Raw genomic sequence first — 26,164 nt, forward strand, 5'->3', positions numbered from 1 at the left:
AAATTTGTCGATATAAAGGGGTTCGTTGTCATCTCGTTGTCGGCGTTATTAGGTTTATACTTGCCCTAGATGGCTAGATTACCTACGAGGATGACTTACCCCGTCTAACGTTCCGAGACTGGATTTAAAAAGGAAATAGATAAAAGTTAAGGCGATGGTTTTAATGTTTCGGTTGTTCTATGAGTACACAGACTCCCCTCACTTGAGTACAACACACAGAACGTTCATACAACCATGTGAAATTGTCAGAAACGTCCTTCTTGGGATGTTGCTAAACTTGCACATGTCATTGGGGCTAGACGTCAGTTATGTCGTCAAAGCGTTGTCTCTTCGTGTGAATTTCTCCACTTTGTCGTTTTGTGGTAGATTCGTATTGATAACACGAAGTCTCATCATTCATGATGATTTTTTCCAGAAACCAATTGTCCGCTTTCTAAACTTCAATCAAATCGTGGTAGGCATCCACCTGTCGTTGTTTTTGCCCTGACGTCGAGCTGTGGGGGACAAACTTTACACATTCATTTCTTTCCTTCAGAACGTCCTGGGGCATGTCTTAAAGAATTGATTCAGAGATGCTGTCCTTTGCGATTTGTGACAGAACAACGTTGACACACTACGGCCGCACGTCCACTGCTTAACACTGCCCGCTCACAGGTGACTGGTCGAATGCACTGCTGACGTTAACAGTTGATGGTTCAAGCTGCCACCGTAGTTACTGCGCTGACGTCACTTGTACGCCAGGAATAAAATGTCTCGGAACTCTTTGGACGGACAGTGTATATTCCTACCTATTGTTGTGGTGGCAGTTCATCTGAATGAGAATGAAAGGGTTACTTGAGCTCCTCGAGTTATTCCGCAGTCGTGTGACAAGTCTGTTGGATACCTGCACGAGAGGCTCATTGTGTATATCTACGGCGCGTGTGTATCGTGGATCATTGCTTACGATTAATAGCTGCTTGTTTTGTATGACTAGCACAGTTGGCAAGATGTATTACTTTTTCTGTTTAAAAATACGGAATACATTAGACCGGAACACTAGTGTTTTATTCATCCAAATTAATACAATGGTTGCCGTGTTGTTGAGTCAAAAAAGAATTTGATAATATCCCACTGATTCTCTAACATTTCCAATCTGTTATTCCTAATAAAGCAGAAATCTGAGCAAATCCTGCATGGCTCCTCCACTTCTATACCGACGTGCGCAGATGATCAGGCATGACACATAAAATCAAAATTCGTACCACATTCCACTTAAGACATACCTGTATAGTAATGGGATATTAAGCCAATCACAGTTTGGATATTAAAACGGCCAATCTACTGAGTTAATTATTAATACATTTTCTGAGCACTTAATAAAATCTTTAAATGATAAAATAATATCAACTGAGAACTTCAGTGCCTTATGGAAGGTATTTCATCCCGTAAATGATTATATTATATTACAGAAAATAAGTTTTTACAGAATATGTAGTTCAGCACTTGCCTGGTTTACTTCTTATTTAAGTAAGTTACCTTAGAATGTTCGTGTAATACAGAGAAGGAAAGCACATCTTCCATACGAATGATATGCCGTGTTATTTGACTCAGTAAGCAGGATTAGTCCTCTTTACAGTTGCTGAAAGCAATATTGTGAAGCCGATTAAAGAAGCATCAACAGAGAAAATAGTAAACTATGTTTTGTGAAAGTTACTGAATGTGCTCGATTCAAACTTCGAAAACACTCAACTCATACAGTTCTTGTACTGTAAAATATATCCCATCTCCTATTACATAGTATAGCAACTAGAAATAATTAAAACGCAAGAACTATGTAGTAGACAACCTAAAACGTTTAGATTCGGCTACTCTTCACATAGTAATAGCTGCCAACTCTCGGGATACAGAATTTAGTAAGTTAACATATTGTTCATATTTTCAGTCATTGATGTTTTATGGAATATTTTTCTGGAGTAAATCCTCACATAGACAAAAAGTCTTCAGTGCACAAAAGAAAGTAATTAGAAACACCAGTATGTGTGGGGTTCACTCACCCACATATTGCAGGTATCTCTTTAACCATTTGGGAATATTAATCATAGCCTCGCAATACATTTATTCACGTAAGGAATTTGTTATCGAATTCGAGGATAACAGAAACATTCACAACTGCAACACTAGAAAGAAATATGCCTGCATTAGCCTTTAGTGATTATAACTTTGGCACAGAAAGCGATGAGATTTGCAGCTATAAAACTCTTTCACAACCCACACATGGAAATAAAATGTGAGATAGCAAAAATGTTTTCAAATGCAGATTAAAGATGGTTCTCCGTAACAACTGTTTCTATGTCATAGAGGCATTCTTGAATACAAATTGTCACACTGTTGAATAAAAAAATGTTCAAATGACCAGCATGTAGCCATATAAACGTTCAATGTTTGTTCCGTCGACACTATCAACTTCATTATGTTTATCGTGATTTTGATGGACGGAACAAGTACTCCCATATATGTGAGTGGCTCCAACACGTCTTAAGCAGTCTAGCCCACTATGTTGTCCTCGATGGCGAGTGCTCAGCAGAGACAAAGGTATCGTCAGGAGTCCCCAGGGAAGTACGGCAGGACCGCTACATATATGATCTTTATGTGATCTTGCGGGCAGGGTGACCAGCAAACTGCTGTTGTGTGCTGTGGTGCACAGGAAGGTGTCGAAGATGTGTGACTGTAGGATGGTACACGACGACTTAAAAAGAATTTCTAGTTGGTGTGACGAATTGGAGCTGGCTGTAAATGTAAGTTAATGCGGACGAGTGGGAAAACAAATCCATAATGTTCAGATAGAACATTATTATTGTCCTACTTGACACAGTCACGTTGTTTAAATGTCTGGGCGTAACATTGCAAAGCGATATAAAATGGAACGAGCATGTAAAGATTGTGGTAGAGAAGGCGATGATCGACTTCGGTTTGGGAAACTGTGGCTCATCCATAAACGAGACAGTATACAGAATTGTAGTGTGAGCCATTCTTGAGTACTGCTCGAGTGTTTAGGATTCGCTGCCAGGTCGAAGAGAAGGAAGACACAAGCAGTTCAGAGACGGGCCGCTAGATTTATCACCTGTAGGTTCGAAGAACATGCAAGTGCTTTGGAGATTCTTCAGGAGCCCAAATGGGAATCTCTGGATGGAAGACGACGTTCTTTCAGGGGAACACTACTGCATTGGACAATCAACATTTGAAGCTGACTGGAGAACGATCCTACAACCGCCAACATACATTTTGCTAAGAACCACTTGGATGATACAAGAAATTAGGGCTCATATGGAGGAATATAGATAGACGTTTTTTCCTTGCTCTGCTTGCGAGTGGAACGGAGAATAAAATGATTGGTAGTGGTACAGGGTACCGTCCGCCACGCACCATATGGTGGGTTACGGAGTATGTATGTAGATGTCGATCTCCTCCAGCTTCCTCTCCCTATTCATAACTTCCTTACTCCTCTCCCTCTTCACCTCGTCCCCCTACTCTCTTCTTATTCACCTCTTCCTACCCCCCTCTCCCTATTCATCTCCTCCTGTCCCCTCTCTCTATCCATGCCCTCCTTAATCCATCTCAACCTTCCCTCATCCCCCTACAAAACAGGTCTGTAAAGCAGGCCGATACTTCTCCACAACATACCTATTGTGCAGAGCAGCCTGCACATCACAGGCTTGAAAACCGTTTTCTGCTCCTGGCATATAAGTCACCATATAAAGCAGGTCGATAAAGCAGTCCGATACTAGTCCAACACAACTCACCTGTTGTGCAGTGCAGCCTCTGGAAAACAGTTTCTTGCCCTGACATGTAGGCTGCCATGCAAACCAGTTCGATAAGGCTGGCCAGCACTATTTCCACTCAACATGCCTATTGTGCAGGGCAGCCTATATGGCAGAAACTGAAAAAACATGTTTTTGCTCATATCTCTGCTCCAATTGGAGCTAGGAGGTTATAAACCCCACAGTGCTGATGCTCGTGAAGATTACTGTTGGTGTGCCAAAATTTGGTTGAAATGAATCCAGGGATTTGGAAGGCGATCCTGGGTATGCAAACACACCCACCCACACTCCCACCCACTCACCCACCCACCCACCCACCCACACCCACACACACACACACACACACACACACACACACACACAAACACACACACCCACCCACCCACACACACACACACACACACACACACACGTGAAGACAGATACAGGGTGGGAGCTTGGTGGTAAAAAACGAATACTGATATGATGATAATCCCACTGGAGAAAATGTATGTCAGCTTCTTAAAAGAAGACATCGGTCACTTTCAAGCTCTGTACATGGTATGGTGTGTACCAAAGCTGATGTAAGTCATGGCAATGAAGCTGTGACAGCCAGATACATGGAACCAGTGCAATAAGATTAGTCGACATGGATACATGCCAGACTGGCAGAAAGGAGCTATCATGTTTGGATGTACTCATGAGCACACTGTAAAAGAAGTTGCCCAATGTGTTGGTGTATCAATACAGATTGCCCAACGCGTCTACAAGGGAGGGTGTATCACTCGCAGCCATGCAATACGGCACAACGATAGAGGTCGTAAAAGTGAAGGCACACGAGTGGCTCCCCTTATCAACGACCATCAGTTTCAAAACCTGAGAGGATTTGTTAGCGTCACTGAACGCAGGTCAATCTCAACAAGTTTTCTAACCCACATTCCAAGTATCATGTTGCAGTAAGGGCTCACCAGTATAAAGAAAGGGTATAATGCCGCTCTCTGCAACTTTCAAGATATATACATATCCAACCATTAAGGTATTCTCCAGGGAAGGGTTTTCCGCAACATTTTGCAAGAGATAAGCAAAATTTGTGAGATTTGACATTCTTCTTAATGAAATGACACTGGGTCTTAGACAGGAATGTTAGCCGAAGTCCACTTTTTCTAACACTGCAATGCTGGTAATTAAAACTGCTATACCATAAATAAAAATCATAAAGTGTATTAGATGCTTAGACGTGCAAATGACTGCATTTCAATTCAACCGCACGCAATAAACTCTAGAAAAAAAAGATATGCATGATGAAGGAATTATCCGAATGACACGGAAATCGATGGCTGTGATGTGCTCATACAAGTATGGACAAACAAATGATTGCAATTTCAGAAAAATTGCAAGTCAATAATGCGTTGGTCCATCTCTGGGCCCTTATACAAGCAGTTGTTCGGCTTGGCATTGGTTGATGGAGTTGTTGCATGTCCTCCTGAGGGATTATGTCCAATTGAAGCGTTAGATCGTCGAAATTTCGAGATGGTTGGATGGTCCTGTCCATAATACTTCGAAAGTTCTCAGTTGGGGAGAAATCTGGCGACCTTGCTGGCTAATGTAGGGCTTAGAAAGCACGAAGACAAGCAATAGAAACTGTTGAGGGCTGGCATATCTTGCTGAAATGTAAGCGCAGGGTAGCTTTCCATGGAAGGAAACAAAACGGGGCGTACAGTATCGTCGACGTACCGCTGTGCTGTAAGTGTGCCGCGGATTACAACCAAAGGGGATCTGGCATGAAAAGAAATGACACCATTACGCTGGTTGTCAGGCCTATGGCGAGCGACAGTCGGACTGGTATCCCACTCCTATCTGGGACGCTTCCAGATACGTTTCTGGCCTGGTATCTCATTGGCTGGAGTAGAATTGTCTTTAGTGATGAGTCCCGCTACGACATGAGCCCCGATGACCATCGAAGACCTGTCTCGAGACACCCTGGACACCCCGTCGCCCGCCATATGGCCTGAAAATCAGGACTGATGGTCTGCAGTCCATTTCTTTTCGCAGCAGGACCCCTGTGACTGTCATCCATGGCACTCCTACGGCAGGGTGGTATGTCGACGATATTCTACGCCCCTTTTTGTTGCCCTTCTTGACAAGCCATCATAGGCTTAGCTTCCAGCAAGATAATGCCCGCTCGCACACGGCAAGAGTTTCTGCTCCTTCGTGTTTGCAGACCAAACCGTGGCCAGCAAGGCTGCCAGCTCTCTCCCCAGTTGACAACATTTAGAGCATTATGGTCAGGGCCCTGCAACCATCTCAGGATTTTGACGATCTAACGCGCCAATTGGAGGTAATCTCCCACAGGAAGACATGCGACAACTCTATCAACCAATGCCAAGCCGAAACTGCTCGCATAAGGGCCAGACGTAGACCAACGCGTTATTGACTTGCTCAAATTGAGAAGCTCTTGCTCTCGAACTAATCATGAATTTTTTCTGAAATTGCAATCATTTATTTTTCTGTACACGTGCAACATATCTACCGATTTTCGACCCATTCTGATAATTCCTTCGTAGTGTGTCCTTTTTTTCTTTTTCTTTTATTCTTAGAGTACGGTTAACAGCAATGGATCTTCATTTACGTATGTAAAAATTAGGCAGCAAGTCTCTCATTCGGAATTTGCATTTGAGTGTTATTTGTTTCTGGCAACACCGTGCTATGCCCCGTGTAAGAAGAAGAAATGTCTACCAGTACGGGTCAGCATTCTACAGCAGCAGCATTGTGATCTGTGAAAACTACAGTCAGTCGTTCTGCCATGTTGCTACTTGCCAAAATGGATTCGATGGGTTCAGGAAGGCCATGTTGCTACTTGTCAGTATGGATTCGATGGGTTCAGGAAGGCCATACTGAGTACCATTGCAGGAGCTCAGAGGTTTCGTGCGACTAGCGCCCGAGATAACAGACTTGATGGTGCAGAACTGTACAGCTGAGTCACTTTCCTCGAGTTAGTAAACGGGTTATTTTCTAGAAATAGAGTGCGAAAATTCTGGAGCACCACTGACTGCCACCAAGGCAACCATTATTACGGCTTAAATTGACGTGGCAGCAGAGAAAGGCTTGACCACAGTGGCGGTATACACTTTGCTGAACAGAAGGTAAATTGAAGATATAAGACAAGAATTAATAAATGGACAACATAATCAAATGTGAGAAGAAACAGAAGTAACACATGGTAAGAATACATGGAGTTGGAGCAGCTATGACATTCCTGAACCACAAACAAACGTCGAATAACGAGAAATTGAACATCTGAAGAAGAAATAGTTGGGCCAAGTATTCTGCAGGCCGGGGACCCAAAAATTGTTATGTGGTGATTCTGAAAATGACCATGCAACCATCATAGGTTCACATGTAACACCCCAGACAAATAATACTTGAGCACATGGCGTCCTCACGTTAATACAAATTGATTCAAGCAACTTACTCCAGAAAATCTGTAAGATTCATCTGAAGTACAGAATCACCAATAGTAGGACATAGAAATTACAAGTGGCTCTTGCTCTTAACAAGGATGAGTGTGTCTGGCCATAAGATCCTGCAAAATAATCTGGAATCATTAGGTTCTGCTCGTAACTAACAGATAGGGTGCCGACAAACGACAAATGAGGCTAAGGTTTTAGTGAAACAATTATCAGAACCAAAATATTTTAAAATAAAAATCGGAGTTCCCACGTTACGTCTGGTCATGGAGGGTCAAGTAGGGGCTACGTTTCTGGGCTCATCAGTGTTCTTCGCCACCCCTCTATTTTGCAAGAATGATTTTTAGAGCTTCAGATTGTGCCTTTCCGCCATATCAGCAGCCTGATAAGTGTTCTTCTCTCTCTTCAGAAATCAAGCTGTGCCATTAGAATATCGTGATGTCTTCCTCTCGTTGAGGTTATGCTGCTGAGTTTACGATTCTGGCCTCTCGATCGGCGAGGTGAGGCAATATCTTCAGGGCGCATCAAATGCACTTGCATTTGCAGTTGCGTTTATAGACAACCATCAAGTGTATAATAGAATGACAACAATGAAAATAAGCAATAAGCCGGAAATCTGAATTCAATTCTCGGTCCAGCACAAATTTTGATTGTCGTCATTCCATTACACAGCTGGTGGTTGTCCATATTCGCAACTGTGAATACAGTTTATGTGTTTCGTAATAAATTTATTCCGGGTTTGATCTGCTATCTGCAACGTCGGTTTTCTCCCTGTTCCTCATTTGGATTGCGACACTGGTGTTGGCCTGGATTCTACCAGGTGCCTGGTAGAATTTTGCACAGATAACAATATAATCATTGCTAATACATGATTTATGGATAACGAAAGACGGTGGTATAAGTGTAAGTGGTGGAGACACCAAAAGGCTTCAGGTAGATTATACCGCTGATCGTACGATATACATTAGGAAACCGGATTTTAAACTGCAAAATATATCCAAGGTAGAGTTTCACTCTGATCATAATTTATTCGCCATTAACTTCAGATTAAAACTGAAGATATTAGAGAAATGTAGGAAGTTAAGAGGGGATCTCAATAAATTGAAAGATCTAGAGGTTTCTGAGAGGTTCAAAGTGAGCACTAGGCAGCGATTGACTGAAACAGGTGAAAGGACTGAAATAGACTAATTGAAAGATTTGAAAGATGAACTACAGAAGGCAACATAGAACCATATACTCAAAAAGAAAAGGCACAGTAGAAATCTGTGAATAACACATGAGATATTGATGTCTAAAACATGAGGTTGACTTAAAGCGCAATATGGCTAAGTAGGAGTGGCTAGAGGACAAATGGAAGGCTGTACAAGCACGCATAACGATGGGGAGGATAGGTGACCTCCATAGGAACATTTAAGAGATCTTTGTTGGATAGAGAAGCAACTGTATGAATATAAAGAGCTCAGATGGCAAGCCCGTCCTAAATAAAGAAGTCTAAGGGTATTTCGCATGTCTCTTGTATTGTGCAGTCCGGGTGGAGGTGTTTTCTCATGGCTGCCTCTCCAAAGAATCTCAATAATAATGAGGGTAAGTATGGTGGCATTCAGCCAGTACCTCTCGCTGACATCAATACTGGTAATCGTGGAATTTGCTGCATAGGAAACTGCCGGTTTAGACCGTTGCAATAATGTTAGTCCCCCACGGTGTATCAAATACCATTTTAAACATATATAGGGCAAAATACTACAAAGACTAGTGCGAGGTAAATAATATTTGTCATCACTGCCACATTGTGTGTCCGGCATGTTAACCCGGCCGCCAGTCGTTCACGCTCGACTCTACCAATTATGCTACCAGCAATACATCAACGTATGATGTATTACATATCAGCCAGGCGCAACGAGTTGCTGTGAATACAATTTTATGTGACACTGCAAGAGAGAGAGCGTTCTGAACAAATGAGATACCATGTAATTTGTGATTAATTTAATGTAAAATTATTTTATGTGATCTCTCGTAGTTTTAAAAGAATGGACCTATCCCGCTTTCAAAATAAGAGATCAGTACACTAAAATGGTACCTTAAGGCCTTTGAATAAGATCGCCGCCCCACGGTGAGAAACATTCAAAGCGGTGCCGCCAGATGGAGGAAAACATGAATACGCCCACCGCCACACAGCGAGAAACACAATTCCCAGAGCCGACGTGAGCGTGTTAATACAAAAAAAAGCACTAGCTGATACAAAGATAGCGGAAATATGCCAGTAGACAAACAAAATCTCCTAATTAACTATGTAATTTTACTTTTTCGTTATGAAAATTAAAAATTTACGACTAGCGGTCCATAAAAGCAACTTTGCACTGGTGCCATAGCTCGAATAAAATGACGTTGTGAATGATAGACGTTAGTGGTGAGGGATGGTGTTGAAAGCTTCCCCCTCTCCTCATTCTTTGCAACCCGCCACGCCTGACAAGCAGGCAATACAGTGAGCACTTGGAGCCTGAGAAAGAGTGGCGGATGGCTGTTGCCTGACCTCTATAGGTCAAATCGGACAAATGTCTTAATCAAAATTATTTTCATCTAAGTATAATATTTCAAATTCTACCAAATGTTAAACATAATGATCGAATTCCCGTCGAGGAAACAATGACATTTCCCGATTTTTTTAGAAAATTTGCATATTATATCACATCCTTTTGAAAAAATGACAGGTATGCTTTGCCTGTTACATATTTCCATTTTATCACCTGTCTTCACAAATGCAAATAGGGGCTTCCGATCGTTACGTCATTTTTCACATTTTATTACACTCGCCACCCGAACGTGTCGCTCAATGGGCGGATATAAGTCTTTCAATTGGACGCCATCTCCGCCATTGGCGTGTTTCTAATCCATCACAGTTCTCCAGCTGGGAAAGAGGACTTACAGTTCACCGTCGAATTCGAACCGCGTGTCATTCCTGATGACTCGTCACATCGTTGAGGCTTGAAGGCTACATTAAAGGTGGACTGAAAATTTTTATAGTCCGACTGGGTTTCGATCCCGCGATCAGGCGCGTAATGGGGCCCCTTAGGGAAATGGCAGCAAGGGAGGGGAAGAAAACCAAAGTGCACTCCGTGTGCATACCGGGGGGAGTCATTCCAGATGTGGAAAGGGTCCTTCCGGATGCCATGAAGGGTACAGGGTGCACCCATCTGCAGGTGGTCGCTCATGTCGGCACCAATGATGTGTGTCGCTATGGATCGGAGGAAATCCTCTCTGGCTTCCGGCGGCTATCTGATTTGGTCAAGACTGCCAGTCTCGCTAGCGGGATGAAAGCAGAGCTCACCATCTGCAGCATCGTCGACAGGACTGACTGCGGACCTTTGGTACAGAGCCGAGTGGAGGGTCTGAATCAGAGGCTGAGACGGTTCTGCGACCGTGTGGGCTGCAGATTCCTCGACTTGCGCCATAGGGTGGTGGGGTTTCGGGTTCCGCTGGATAGGTCATGAGTCCACTACACGCAACAAGCGGCTACACGGGTAGCAGAGGTTGTGTGGCGTGGGCTGGGCGGTTTTTTTAGGTTAGATGGCCTCGGGCAAGTACAGAAAGGGCAACAGCCTCAACGGGTGCGGGGCAAAGTCAGGACATGCGGGGACCAAGCAGCAATCGGTATTGTAATTGCAAACTGTCGAAGCTGCGTTGGTAAAGTACCGGAACTTCAAGCGCTGATAGAAAGCACCGAAGCTGAAATCGTTATAGGTACAGAAAGCTGGCTGAAGCCAGAGATAAATTCTGCCGAAATTTTTACAAAGGTACAGACGGTGTTTAGAAAGGATAGATTGCATGCAACCGGTGGTGGAGTGTTCGTCGCTGTTAGTAGTAGTTTATCCTGTAGTGAAGTAGAAGTGGATAGTTCCTGTGAATTATTATGGGTGGAGGTTACACTCAACAACCGAGCTAGGTTAATAATTGGCTCCTTTTACCGACCCCCCGACTCAGCAGCATTAGTGGCAGAACAACTGAGAGAAAATTTGGAATACATTTCACATAAATTTTCTCAGCATGTTATAGTCTTAGGTGGAGATTTCAATTTACCAGATATAGACTGGGACACTCAGATGTTTAGGACGGGTGGTAGGGACAGAGCATCGAGTGACATTATACTGAGTGCACCATCCGAAAATTACCTCGAGCAATTAAACAGAGAACCGACTCGTGGAGATAACATCTTGGACCTACTGATAACAAACAGACCCGAACTTTTCGACTCTGTAAGTGCAGAACAGGGAATCAGTGATCATAAGGCCGTTGCAGCATCCTTGAATATGGAAGTTAATAGGAATATAAAAAAAGGGAGGAAGGTTTATCTGTTTAGCAAGAGTAATAGAAGGCAGATTTCAGACTACCTAACAGATCAAAACGAAAATTTCTGTTCCGACACTGACAATGTTGAGTGTTTATGGAAAAAGTTCAAGGCAATCGTAAAATGCGTTTTAGACAGGTACGTGCCGAGTAAAACTGTGAGGGACGGGAAAAACCCACCGTGGTACAACAACAAAGTTAGGAAACTACTGCGAAAGCAAAGAGAGCTTCACTGCAAGTTTAAACGCAGCCAAAACCTCTCAGACAAACAGAAGCTAAACGATGTCAAAGTTAGCGTAAGGAGGGCTATGCGTGAAGCGTTCAGTGAATTCGAAAGTAAAATACTAGGTACCGACTTGACAGAAAATCCTAGGAAGTTCTGGTCTTACGTTAAATGTGTAAGTGGCTCGAAACAGCATGTCCAGACACTCCGGGATGATGATGGCATTGAAACAGAGGATGACAAGCGTAAAGCTGAAATACTAAACACCTTTTTCCAAAGCTGTTTCACAGAGGAAGACCGCACTGCGGTTCCTTCTCTAAATCCTCGCACAAACGAAAAAATGGCTGACATCGAAATAAGTGTCCAAGGAATAGAAAAGCAACTGGAATCACTCAACAGAGGAAAGTCCACTGGACCTGACGGGATACCAATTCGATTCTACACAGAGTACGCGAAATAACTTGCCCCCCTTCTAACAGCCGTGTACCGCAAGTCTCTAGAGGAACGGAAGGTTCCAAATGATTGGAAAAGAGCACAGGTAGTCCCAGTCTTCAAGAAGGGTCGTCGAGCAGATGCACAAAACTATAGACCTATATCTCTGACGTCGATCTGTTGTAGAATTTTAGAACATGTTTTTTGCTCGAATATCATGTCGTTTTTGGAAACTCATAATCTACTATGTAGGAATCAACATGGATTCCGGAAACAGCGATCGTGTGAGACCCAACTCGCTTTATTTGTTCATGAGACCCAGAAAATATTAGATACAGGCTCACAGGTAGATGCTATTTTCCTTGACTTCCGGAAGGCGTTCGATACAGTTCCGCACTGTCGCCTGATTAACAAAGTAAGAGCCTACGGAATATCAGACCAGCTGTGTGGCTGGATTGAAGAGTTTTTAGCAAACAGAACACAGCATGTTGTTATCAACGGAGAGACGTCTACAGACGTTAAAGTAACCTCTGGCGTGCCACAGGGGAGTGTTATGGGACCATTGCTTTTCACAATATATATAAATGACCTAGTAGATAGTGTCGGAAGTTCCATGCTGCTTTTCGCGGATGATGCTGTAGTATACAGAGAAGTTGCAGCATTAGAAAATTGTAGCGAAATGCAGGAAGATCTGCAGCGGATAGGCACTTGGTGCAGGGAGTGGCAACTGACCCTTAACATAGACAAATGTAATGTATTGCGAATACATAGAAAGAAGGATCCTTTATTGTATGATTATATGATAGCGGAACAAACACTGGTAGCAGTTACTTCTGTAAAATATCTGGGAGTATGCGTGCGGAACGTTTTGAAGTGGAATGATCATATAAAATTAATTGTTGGTAAGGCGGGTACCAGGTTGAGATTCATTGGGAGAGTCCTTAGAAAATGTAGTCCATCAACAAAGGAGGTGGCTTACAAAACACTCGTTCGACCTATACTTGAGTATTGCTCATCAGTGTGGGATCCGTACCAGATCGGGTTGACGGAGGAGATAGAGAAGATTCAAAGAAGAGCGGCGCGTTTCGTCACAGGGTTATTTGGTAACCGTGATAGCGTTACGGAGATGTTTAACAAACTCAAGTGGCAGACTCTGCAAGAGAGGCGCTCTGCATCTCGGTGTAGCTTGCTCGCCAGGTTTCGAGAGGGTGCGTTTCTGGATGAGGTATCGAATATATTGCTTCCCCCTACTTATACCTCCCGAGGAGATCACGAATGTAAAATTAGAGAGATTAGAACGCGCACAGAGGCTTTCAGACAGTCGTTCTTCCCGCGAACCATACGCGACTGGAACAGGGAAGGGAGGTAATGACAGTGGCACGTAAAGTGCCCTCCGCCACACACCGTTGGGTGGTTTGCGGAGTATAAATGTAGATGTAGATGTAGATGTAGATGTAGATGTAACGTAAGCTCTTTGCCAAATGTAGCAAATGAATTACACGAACCTCATTATCTTTATGAATACAGGGAATGAATCACATACTGCCACGTAACAGTCATGCAGGGTCCACCGGCAAACATTACTTTTTTAATCATGTACCCCTACTAGATTGCTACGAATTCGTTCGACACAGAGAAGTACGTAATAATAATATGTAAGTGTACACAGACGTTACGCGTAGTTACTTTTGCTGATACAGAGAGCTGTCGTCCCTGGTGGTCTAGCAGTAAGTAGCCTGCCTGGATACCGAGAACTTGCACTGTCGAATCCCTATCGGGCGGATTCTTTCGGTCTGCCTTCATCTCGCAACACCATGGTTGTTCACCAGGAATAACGCGCGGTTCGGATTTCATCTGAAAATGTAGGTCCCCTTTCCCCGTTAGTATAGCTGGGGTAGGTTAGGGATACGAAAATCACCGAAGTCGCACAAATTGAAACATCTGAAACAGGCGTTACAGCACTCCGAAATTATTATTATGCAGCGACCTTTATATGTATTTGTTCTATTCTAATATGTTGTGGTGGACATTGATTTCATACTTGATAGACATTTTCGGCGGTGAAAAATTATCGCTGACAATCAGTAAATTTAAAAAATGCGTACATAGGTTTGATTTGTGATGTAAGGACTTCTCCGACAACACCGTCGATTTATAGAGGCGTACAAGCTTGTCGTTGTTGTTGTTGTGGTCTTCAGTCCTGAGACTAGTTTGATGCAGCTCTCCATGGTACTCTATCCTGTGCAAGCTTCTTCACCTCCCAGTACCTACTGCAGCTTACATCCTTCTGAATCTGCTTAGTGTATTCATCTCTTGGTCTCCCTCTACGATTTTTACCCTCCACGCTGCCCTCCAGTTCTAAATTGGTGATCCCTTGATGCCGATCCCTTCTTCTAGTCAAGTTGTGCCATAAACTCCTCTTCTCCCCAGTTCTATTCAATACCTCCTCGTTAGTTATGTGATCTAGCCATCTAATCTTCAGCATTCTTCTGTAGCACCACATTTCGAAAGCTTCTATTCTCTTCTGGTCTAAACTACACTCCTGGAAATGGAAAAAAGAACACATTGACACCGGTGTGTCAGACCCACCATACTTGCTCCGGACACTGCGAGAGGGCTGTACAAGCAATGATCACACGCACGGCACAGCGGACACACCAGGAACCGCGGTGTTGGCCGTCGAATGGCGCTAGCTGCGCAGCATTTGTGCACCGCCGCCGTGAGTGTCAGCCAGTTTGCCGTGGCATACGGAGCTCCATCGCAGTCTTTAACACTGGTAGCATGCCGCGACAGCGTGGACGTGAACCGTATGTGCAGTTGACGGACTTTGAGCGAGGGCGTATAGTGGGCATGCGGGAGGCCGGGTGGACGTACCGCCGAATTGCTCAACACGTGGGGCGTGAGGTCTCCACAGTACATCGATGTTGTCGCCAGTGGTCGGCGGAAGGTGCACGTGCCCGTCGACCTGGGACCGGACCGCAGCGACGCACGGATGCACGCCAAGACCGTAGGATCCTACGCAGTGCCGTAGGGGACCGCACCGCCACTTCCCAGAAAATTAGGGACACTGTTGCTCCTGGGGTATCGGCGAGGACCATTCGCAACCGTCTCCATGAAGCTGGGCTACGGTCCCGCACACCGTTAGGCCGTCTTCCGCTCACGCCCCAACATCGTGCAGCCCGCCTCCAGTGGTGTCGCGACAGGCGTGAATGGAGGGACGAATGGAGACGTGTCGTCTTCAGCGATGAGAGTCGCTTCTGCCTTGGTGCCAATGATGGTCGTATGCGTGTTTGGCGCCGTGCAGGTGAGCGCCACAATCAGGACTGCATACGATCGAGGCACACAGGGCCAACACCCGGCATTATGGTGTGGGGAGCGATCTCTTACACTGGCCGTACACCACTGGTGATCGTTGAGGGGACACTGAATAGTGCACGGTACATCCAAACCGTCATCGAACCCATCGTTCTACCATTCCTAGACCGGCAAGGGAACTTGCTGTTCCAACAGGACAATGCACGTCCGCATGTATCCCGTGCCACCCAACGTGCTCTAGAAGGTGTAAGTCAACTACCCTGGCCAGCAAGATCTCCGGATCTGTCCCCCATTGAGCATGTTTGGGACTGGATGAAGCGTCGTCTCACGCGGTCTGCAAGTCCAGCACGAACGCTGGTCCAACTGAGGCGCCAGGTGGAAATGGCATGGCAAGCCGTTCCACAGGACTACATCCAGCATCTCTACGATCGTCTCCATGGGAGAATAGCAGCCTGCATTGCTGCGAAAGGTGGATATACACTGTACTAGTGCCGACATTGTGCATGCTCTGTTACCTGTGTCTATGTGCCTGTGGTTCTGTCAGTCTGATCATGTGATGTATCTGACCCCAGGAATGTGTCAATAAAGTTTCCCCTTCCTGGGACAATGAATTCACGGTGTTCTTATTTCAATTTCCAGGAGTGTATTTATCATCCACGTTTCACTTCCATACATGGCTATACTCCATACAAATACTTTGAGTAACGACTTCCTGACACTTAAATCAATACTCGACGTTAACAAATTTCTCACAGTCTATAGTCTGTATGTTAAGTTCGTTAATCCTGGGTGTTTGTGTGACAAGTAGAGAAGTGGTCGGCCAGGTGTGAATGAAAATTACATTGAAAGAGTGAAAGAAGCTTTCGCAAGGAGTTCGGCAAAATCTCTCTGCAGAGTTTCACTTAAGGTGGAAATGTCACCAACGACATGGCGTGTTTTGCGTAAGAAATTAAACACGAAACCGTACAGACTGCAGTTAGAGCGTAAGTTATATCCTAAAGACAAAGAACAGCGATTTTAGTTTCTTTGCATAGCAGATCGAAGATGATGGTTATGTGAATTCGATAATATTTTTGGACGAGGCAACGTTTCATACAAATGGGAAAGTAAACAGGCCAATTGTAGGATTTGGGGAACAGAAAACCCGCATAACATTGTTGAACACGAGTGAGATTCTCCGAAGGTCAATGTTTTTTGTGTCATGTCTCACAAGAAAGTCTGTCGAGCTTTCCCCTTTCAAGAACAAATTGTTATTGGAAAGTTCCGGAACATATACAGAAAATAGGAATCAACATAAAAATCATTTCCGCCTTTTTTATCGATCATGAAAACCACACATTGCATGTTGTACCACCATACAGTGCGACCTTTAGAAGTGGTGGTCCAGATTGCTGTACACGCCGGTACCTCTAATACCCAGTAGCACGTCCTCTTGCATTGATGCATGCCTTTATTCGTCGTGGCATACTATCCACAAGTTAATCAAGGCCAGATATGTTGGTCCAGATTGTCCCACTCCTCAACGGCGATTCGGCGTAGGTCCCTCAGAGTAATCGGTGGGTCACGTCGTCCATAAACAGCCCTTTTCAATCCATCCCACGCATGTTCGATAGGGTTCATGTCTGGAGAACATGCTGGTCACTCTAGTCGAGTGGTGTCGTTATCCTGAATGAAGTCATTCACAAGATGTGTTCGATGGGAGCGCGAATCATTGTCCATGAAGACGAATGCTGGCGATAAGGTTGTACTATCGGGCGGAGAATGGCATTTACGTATCGTACAGCCGTTACGGCGCCTTCCATGACCATCAGCGGCGTACTTCGGCCCCATGTAATGCCACCCCAAAGCAGCAGGTAACCTCCACCTTGCTGCACTTGCTGAACAGCGTGCCTAAGGCGTTGCCTCCAAACCCGCCTGCGACGATTATCTAGTTGAACGCATATGCGACGCTCATCGGTGAAGAGAACGTGATGCCAATCCTGAGCGGCCCATTCGGCATGTTGTTGGGCCCATCTCTACCGCGCTGTATGGTGTGTTTGCAAAGATGTCCAGTGCACCCACCTGTTGTGTATGTCTCTCTCTCTCTCTCTCTCTCTCTCTGTGTGTGTGTGTGTGTGTGTGGGGGGGGGGGGTAAAAATTCAGAATTATAAGTAATAACACTTATCTAAGTCTGTTGCTTTGTTTTCCCATAGCCAAATAGATGTAAAAAAACATTTCGTGGATTTTTGAGAAAATTACTAAGGAACTATTTATCATGGTGTTTTAGCGTGTGACTGCTTTTCGACCCTCAATTGTGTTCTGAAGCTACGAAACGTTCTAGCAATCAAATCTCCGCTCGGCAATTCTGGTTTAAGTTTTAGCCCGCTTTAGCTTCCGTAAAAATTCCAAGTACACAGTAGATGATGTCGAGCAGCTGCTTGAAAGAGATCTTGTGCAGTTTACAGAATGCGAATCGGCGACAGGGCCCAGAGTCGTTTTACCCAACAAATCTGCAGTGAAAGCCTCAAGAACTACAGTGTATTACTTTTCAACCAGAATTACCAATCTAGGCTCGTACATTGTGGAAAAAGCACTTTACGCGGGCGGTTGTATGATCTGCGCTAACAGGGTAATATAATTAAACGTATGCAGGTGCTCTGCGAGAACTTGTTAGAAAGGGATACAAAAAATAATGATAATTAAGTACGAATCTTTAATACACTGATTTGCTGAACAATATTTCTCCTTTGTACGTCAGTGGTTAATGAGGTATCCAGTATTTAGGCTCTAGTTTCACAGTTTATTCTTAAGTTATGAACTCATTAATGCCAGTCAGCGTACGCATTAAGTTCGCCCCGGTGACACATATTGATTAGCGTTGCCCCCTAATGGTTATTCTACGAGCATCCGGCCACAGGTTGACGTTTAATCGAAGCCTTTAGCGATCATATATCACCTCCATTGATGAAAGGGAGCTTGGTTATTTTCTACACAAGACATTCTACATCTTCTCATCGGTAAAGAGAACGTGATGCCAATCCTCAGCGGCCCATTCGGCATGTTGTTGGGCCCATCTCTACCGCGCTGTATGGTGTGTTTGCTGTTAACTGCGGAATATTGCTCGTAAGGTTCTACAATACGATTTGTGCTTGCTATGACGAACAGTTTTGTTGCTCAGTACACTGAGGAACTCCTCCGCAAGAAGCAATACCGATTCGGCAATTACGGATCGTATAAAACCGGGCTCGCAATTTTAACGAGATTCCAAAGGAAGAAAGTTGAGCGCAAGTTGATGCGATATTTCTCCCGAAAAACATTTGATGCGATTTCACGCTACCACCAAGTATACAACATACGCAGTTAACAAATAGCATGCCCCATATACGCTTTGACTGAAGCCTTCTTGCTGACAGAACTCAACTTATCATCCTCGTCAATAGCAGTGCAGAACGTACTTTAAGGAAGTATTATCACACATTATGTAGGAAGCGTCTATCTGAATTATTTCACCTCAAATAAGTTTCGACTGATTTGAGATATTAGTGATCTGTTTTTACGTAGATAAACTATCACTAAGGTAAAGCCGTCTCAATCCGTAGGTTTTTGTGAGCAATGATGCTGTTTTGTCTCGACTTTGAACTGACTTGCCCATCCAGTGATAGGAGGACCTAGGTTTTAACTTCGACTTCAAACCACGTAGCTACTCGGCTTTTTTCACACTAACAAACACTGACAGAGATGCAACAAGTGATGGGTGACACATGAAAATTCTAAGACTTACCTCGGCTCGGACCTGAAACCAATGGTTCAGTCGTTTGGCACTTGACAACTAATGAGCAGTTTGTTTTGGTAGGGATCAGAACGAAAATAACGAAGCTGACCTAGTTCATGTCATATTATCATGTACAACTTCTTAAGCTAATTCCGTTGAAGAATGACACAAAATTGTCTGCACAGCTGTTCGTTGCGCCTGGCTAATAGGCAACAAATTATAAGTTGGTGTATTGCTGGTAGCATAATTGGGAGGCAATTAAGGCTGTTCTGCTTAATCTCATTTCGCGTTCGCAGATAATGATGTTACGGGCGGCACAACTGTCGGTTGATTAGACTTGTATCTAGTAGTAATAACAAAACTGTTCATGCTTCTCCACCACTAACGATAGCTTTCATGGAAAAGTATTTACTTTTGTAGCCATATCGTCAAATGCGGAAAATGCCCAACAATTTTTTGCGCCATCTTCATATGGGCGAATGTGAGTGGGTTTCGCTTCAGTGGGAGGAAGACATGAAAGTATAAGCCTTATGAAACTATAAAAAGTAATTTTACTGTGAAATAAAATAAAAGTAAATAAAATAAAGATAGTTTTTATCGAAAGTGCACATCTTTACACAACAGTGGAGTCTATGTCTGCTGCTGGATATAATAAAATATGATTCCATTTTGCAACAGTGTGTGTTGTAACACACTTAAATCCTTCTTGACAAGCTGTCCACAAGGCAGTCCAGGAATTACTGGTCGCGTCTGTTCCACTTTCCGTCCTGAGATGTTCCAGTGGGAGAGGACGTTTCATGTGACGGTGAACTGCAAGTCCCAGCTTGTCCTACGCAGATAACGGTGGTCATTATATTCGGTTGATGGGAAGCGCGGTGTGCTCGTGCGTTATCGTGTTGGAAGACACCTTATTTTAGATGCATGTGGCGATGCTGTGCTGATTATACTTATACCTATGTTTTGAGAATGCCATTATGGCCTTATCACTTTAGGAAATGGTGTAAAAAAGAGCTGAGGGAGGTCATTACGGACTGAAACCGGTCATCGTCTAAAGAATTCATATTGTGATCAAAGACTGGAATAAAAAACATTTGACAGTATTGGATCACTGTTTGTATACGCGACTATGTCGCAGTTGGGGAAGACGAACTCACCGCCGAACTGTTGACTGTAGGACTGGACAATAGGTTGAGGAATCCTGTCTCAATGATGCACAGCCCTGCTATTGCTGTCTGTAACGATTACAGGCGTCCGACATCCTTGATACCAGCCCAATATGATACCGTGTGATTAAAAACATCTGGCTCGTTAATACGACGTGTGTCCACACTTGGCCTTCATCACGGCTTGAACTCTATTGTGGGTACTTTGAATGAGATGCCTGAATGTCTTTGGAGGAATGGCGGACATTCTTCCTGAAGAGCTGGAACCAGAGATGGTAGTGACATTGGACACTGGGGTCTGGAGTGAAGTCGACGTTCTATCTCATCCCAGAGGTGTGCCATTGGGTTCATGTCGGGACTCTGAATAGGCCAGTCCATTTCAGGAATGTTATTCTCCATGAAACATTGTCCCAGAGATGCTGCTTTGAGGGAACATTGTCATGTTAAGTCAATCAATCATCGTCTGCGAAGTGCTCCCGTACTGTACGTAGTATAAAGGGCTGTAAAATGTGTTCATATCCCTCTACATTTAGCCGTTTTCTTAGGCGCAACAAGGGGACGACACCCTAACCACGAAAGCGACTCCCATAGCATAACGCCTCCTCCTCCACACTTCACTGTTGGCACTACACATGATGACAGGTAGCGTTCTCCAAGCATTCGCCAAACCCAAACCCTTCCACCCGATTGCCACAGGGTATAGCTTGATTCATCACTCCAAATCACACGTTTCTAGTTATTCACTGACCAGTGACGTCGCTCTTTACACCACCTTAAGTGCCATTAGGCACTGACTACAATAATGTGTTGCTTATGAGGAGCTGTTCGGCAGTTGTACAACACTCTTAACTTCCCACGCACAGTCATTGTGCTACCTGAACCGCTTGTAGTACACTGGAACTCCTCCAACTGATTTCATATGATTTTAACAGACAGCCTCCGCAGTGCTCGATGGTTCCTATCCGTCAGTAAATGAGATCTACCTGGTCCTAGTTCAGCAGTGGTTGTTCCTATGCATTTCGACTTTACATTCACATCACCAACAGTCGGTTTGGGCAGCTCTGGAAGGTTTTAAATGATGTTCATGGATTTGTTACTCATACTACATCCAATGAATAATTCGTGTTTGAAGTCTTTGAGCTCTCCTATTCTGCTTTCACTGCCTCTCTACGGACAACACAATGCTCCGAACTCCTTTTGTAACGGCGGGCCCGCCTCTCGTGACATTTCGTGCTCAATTTCGCCTTACAGAGGGGTGTCCGGATACTGTTGATCAGATAGTGCACATTATTTCATCTTTAAATATTTTTATTTCGTATTATCTAACAAAGACTAGTAAATATAGACAGAATGTTACATAAAACATTTATTTTGTATCTTCCACTACAGCCCCGTTCGTTCACCATTGGGAGCGGATAAGCTTCGGTTAAGGATCAGATCCAATCATTTGAAACTCCCTTGTGATAATGCGTAACGTAAAACTTTCCATTTTCTTATTTATTCTTCTGATAAAAATGATATTTTTCTCTTTTATCTGTAGAGGTAGTAGAAAAAAACCTTGGACATATCATACTATACTGTAAACTATTGATGAAATGGATGCAAAGTGGTGTTTCTTATACCACAATCTAGCTAGTCCAGATTATACTCTATTAACGTAAATCACTAAATTGTATTGACTACTGAAGAAAGTAAAATAGACGCAACAACTATGAAAATAACCGCAGTACGCTAAGGAAGGTAAAAACGACAAAATCATAGGTAAAAAGTAAAGAATTATTATTATTATTATTATTATGGGTAGGCAGAAAATTTCGATTGCCGTAGCAAGCTCTGAGATTCATTGAGATAATTCTGTTCAATATACAGCAATCCTTCTTACCTGAGGAGGTCAGAGACTTAAATAAAGCCGCCAGTTACGTGAAGACCTATCGAAAACAGATTGAATCTCTTCCAGGCCTTGTTTCTGTTGTGCCCTGCAAACGCTGGTAATTGGACGCAAGTCCTTAGTCACAGCAGTGGTCTCCACAACATTGTACTCATAATATTTTATCATTATGTCGTTAGGATTTACTGTTTGCCGTCTCTGGCTCTTAATTTTCTCTCATTGTTAGATGCAATTTACGATCCGACCACACAAAAAAGAAAAACATTTTGTTCATACCAATGATCATCCTGTAAAGAATGCAGCGGATTACACAGGTAAGTCGCCACGTATTGTATTATGCGATAGCTAGCAATGGTAGACTCCTTAACACCAACGTTTAACATGTTTCCAAAAGAACACTTCAGAGGGAAGAACAGTGGAAGGAATTTCGGAGCAGAATTGCACGCAAGTAACACTTCCCCACTTCTGTTCATGAAACATCCTGATTGCAGTGACCAAGAAGACCCTACCAGAGGATCTTGAAGGGCTGGGAACACGTTGTCTGATCGAACTAGACAGCTATCTGTGTGCAGGTGGTTGACACATGTAGTCGTATAGATTACAGAGTTTGGAAAACCTTCCAGGAAGACAGCAACCTGCTATTGAGCTGGTAGATCCTTGTCTTCTCCCAACCCCATCACGTCTCTCTCTCTCTCTCTCATGACGTTCACCGAGGATTCGCCATACCCACTGACTGCCATCGCATCGCTACATTATGTACCGTGATTCGTCACTCCACACAACTTTTTCCACTGTTCAATCGTCCAATGTTTACGCTCCTTACACCAAATGAGGCGTCGTTTGGCATTTACCGGCGTGATGTACGGCTCATGAGCAGCCGCTCGACCATGAAATCCAAGTTTTCTCACCTCCCACCTAACTGTCATAATATTTGCAGTGGATCCTGATGCAGTTTGGAATTTCTGGGTGATGGGCTGGATAGATGTCTGCCTGTTACACATTACGACCCTCTTCAACTGTCGGCGGTATCTGTCAGTCGAGGTCAGCCTGCACGCTTTCGTGCTGTATGTGTCCCTTCACGTTTCCACTTCACTATCACATCGGAAACAGTGGACCTAGGGATGTTTAGGAGTGTGGAAATCTCGCGTACAGACGTAACACAACTGACACCCACATCACCTGACCACGTTCGAAGTCCGTGAGTTCCACGGAGCGCCCCAATTCTGGTCTCTCACGATGTCTAATGACTACTGAGGTCGCTGATACGGAGTACATGGCAGTAGGTGGCAGCACAATGGACCTGATATGAAAAACGTATGTTTTCGGGGTGTCTGGACACTTTTGATCACATAGTGTAACTCTTAGCATGCAGGTACTGATCACTGTGCGTTATTTATGTCTGTTATCCTCAGGGTGCGATTTGTGTTTTTACCAGTGGGGGGGGGGGGGGGGGATGTCTTAGGGGGCTAGTAGACTTATATATGTTACTAGCTTGGACCGTGGTGTTACGCATGGTTAAACAGCTATTTATAAATAGATGTTAATGCCGAAACTCACTATTCACGTCTATGCACCATCAGAAAAGCCATCCCTTGTTATATCTTTAAAAAGTAGATTATAGGTAAAGCTTATTTACAAAATCATCTACATACAGGTATACGAGGGGAATTCAAAAAGTAGAGGTACATTTGTGAAAAGCTGCACTTATTATGATGATAGAAAACTGAAACATATTAATACAGGGCTATTACAAATGATTGAAGCGATTTCATAAATTCACTGTAGCTCCATTCATTGACATATGGTCACGACACACTAAAGATACGTAGAAAAAGTTTCGTTCGGCTGAAGCCGCACTTCAGGTTTCTGCCGTCAGAGCGCTCGAGAGTGCAGTGAGACAAAATGGCGACAGGAGCCGAGAAAGCGTATGTCGTGCTTGAAATGCACTCACATCAGTCAGTCATAACAGTGCAACGACACTTCAGGACGAAGTTCAACGAAGATCCACCAACTGCTAACTCCATTCGGCGATGGTATGCGCAGTTTAAAGCTTCTGGATGCCTCTGTAAGGGAAATCAACGGGTCGGCCTGCAGTGAGCGAAGAAACGGTTGAACGCGTGCGGGCAAGTTTCACGCGTAGCCCGCGGAAAATTGGCTCATGCCACAACTGGAGACCGACAGCGCCGACTTCATCTTTCAACAGGATGGTGCTCCACCGCACTTCCATCATGATGTTCGGCATTTCTTAAACAAGAGATTGGAAAACCGATGGATCGGTCGTGGTGGAGATCATGATCAGCAATTCATGTCATGGCCTCCACGCTCTCCCGACTTAACCCCATGCGATTTCTTTCTGTAGGGTTATGTGAAAGATTCAGTGTTTAAACCTCCTCTACCAAGAAACGTGCCAGAACTGCGAGCTCGCATTAACGATGCTTTCGAACTCACTGATGGGGACATGCTGCGCCGAGTGTGGGAGGAACTTGATTATCGGCTTGATGTCTGCCGAATCACTAAAGGGGCACATATCGAACATTTGTGAATGCCTAAAAAAACTTTTTGAGTTATTGTACGTGTGTGCAAAGCATTTTTAAAATATCTCAAATAATAAAGTTATTGTAGAGCTGTGAAATCGCTTCAATCATTTGTAATAACCCTGTAGTATTAATAGTAAGACTTACTAAAAACTTTCAGTGTTCGGCTCCACAAATTTAAATTATATGTAAAATTTGCTCCAGTGCGTGGGAAATAAACATCCCAGTTTGGGATGCATAAACTAAAACCAGAGGAGGGGATGGTCTGACGCAGAGGGAGGGAAATCTCCCCCATCCCCCCCCCCCCCTGCAAATCACACACTGTTATCCTGCGTTCCCATGTGGTGAAATCTGTACCATTTTCGTTATAAATAGACCAATCAGTCTGTGTTATGTATGAACTTTGTTTCATGTCGTCCCTCTTTACCGATGACTACTGCTGTCGAAAGAAGTCTCAGCTTCTCAGCAGTTGTCAAGCAGTGTAATATGTCGTTGTAGCAGAGCTGTTAAACTGTACCGCCACTGTGTATGTCCGCAGGCTGCGAGTGCAACGGTTTCTCGCGGCGGTGCTTCTTCGACGCGGCGCTGGAGCGCGCCACGGGCAGGGCGGCGCACTGCCTCGACTGCCAGGGCGACCGCGAGGGTCCCGCCTGCGAGCGCTGCCGGCACGGCTTCTGGGCCCCGGGACCGCGCGCCGCCTGCAGGCCGTGCCTCTGCCACCCGCTAGGTGAGTCTGAGGTGACCTCGTACTGCGACCGGTTCAAAGCGGACGTCAACAGAACAGAACGGAAGCTGACGTCCCAGTGGAATGACGGTGAGTCCACACATCTGCTCCACGTCAGTTCACTTAGCACTCTGCCGAAAGATGAAAGTACCGTCGTGAGATACCATCTGTGATACAAAAAGTGGGAACGTAAATTGAGGTGACAAGACTCATCGCATATCTCCCAACCTCGTGTCGGACCACCTCCTGCCTGGTTTGGAGCAGTAGCTCGACGTGACGTGGACTCAACAAGTCATTGAAAGGCCCCTGCAGAAATATTCAGCCATGTTGCCTCTATCGTCGTCCATAATTCCGAAAGTGTTGTCGGTGCTGGATTTTGTGCACGAACTGACCACACAATTATGTCCCATAAACGTTCCATGGAATTCGTGTCGAGCAATTTGGCTGGCCAAATCATTTGCTCGAATTGTCAAGAATGTTTTTCAAACCAGTCGCGAACAATTGTGGCCTGGAGACATGGCGCACAGTCATCCATAAAAATTCATTGTT

General features: G+C 44.3%; 1 protein-coding gene across 2 annotated transcripts in view; it reads left to right on the forward strand.

Annotated features, from left to right (window-relative positions):
• Window positions 1-26,164, forward strand: part of LOC126188040 (laminin subunit gamma-1-like) — a 330,648-nt gene that overhangs the window by 99,666 nt on the left and 204,818 nt on the right. For both annotated transcript variants that reach the window (XR_007537820.1, XM_049929467.1), the window contains exon 3: window positions 25,430-25,618. Coding sequence is in view for 1 of the 2 variants with exons in the window: in XM_049929467.1 (XP_049785424.1) it covers window positions 25,430-25,618 (189 nt within the window). In the remaining variant the exon portion in view is untranslated. The remainder of the gene's footprint in view (window positions 1-25,429; window positions 25,619-26,164) is intronic.

This window comes from Schistocerca cancellata, chromosome 5 (genome assembly GCF_023864275.1).
Source record: "Schistocerca cancellata isolate TAMUIC-IGC-003103 chromosome 5, iqSchCanc2.1, whole genome shotgun sequence".
Taxonomy (NCBI): Eukaryota; Metazoa; Arthropoda; class Insecta; order Orthoptera; family Acrididae; genus Schistocerca; species Schistocerca cancellata.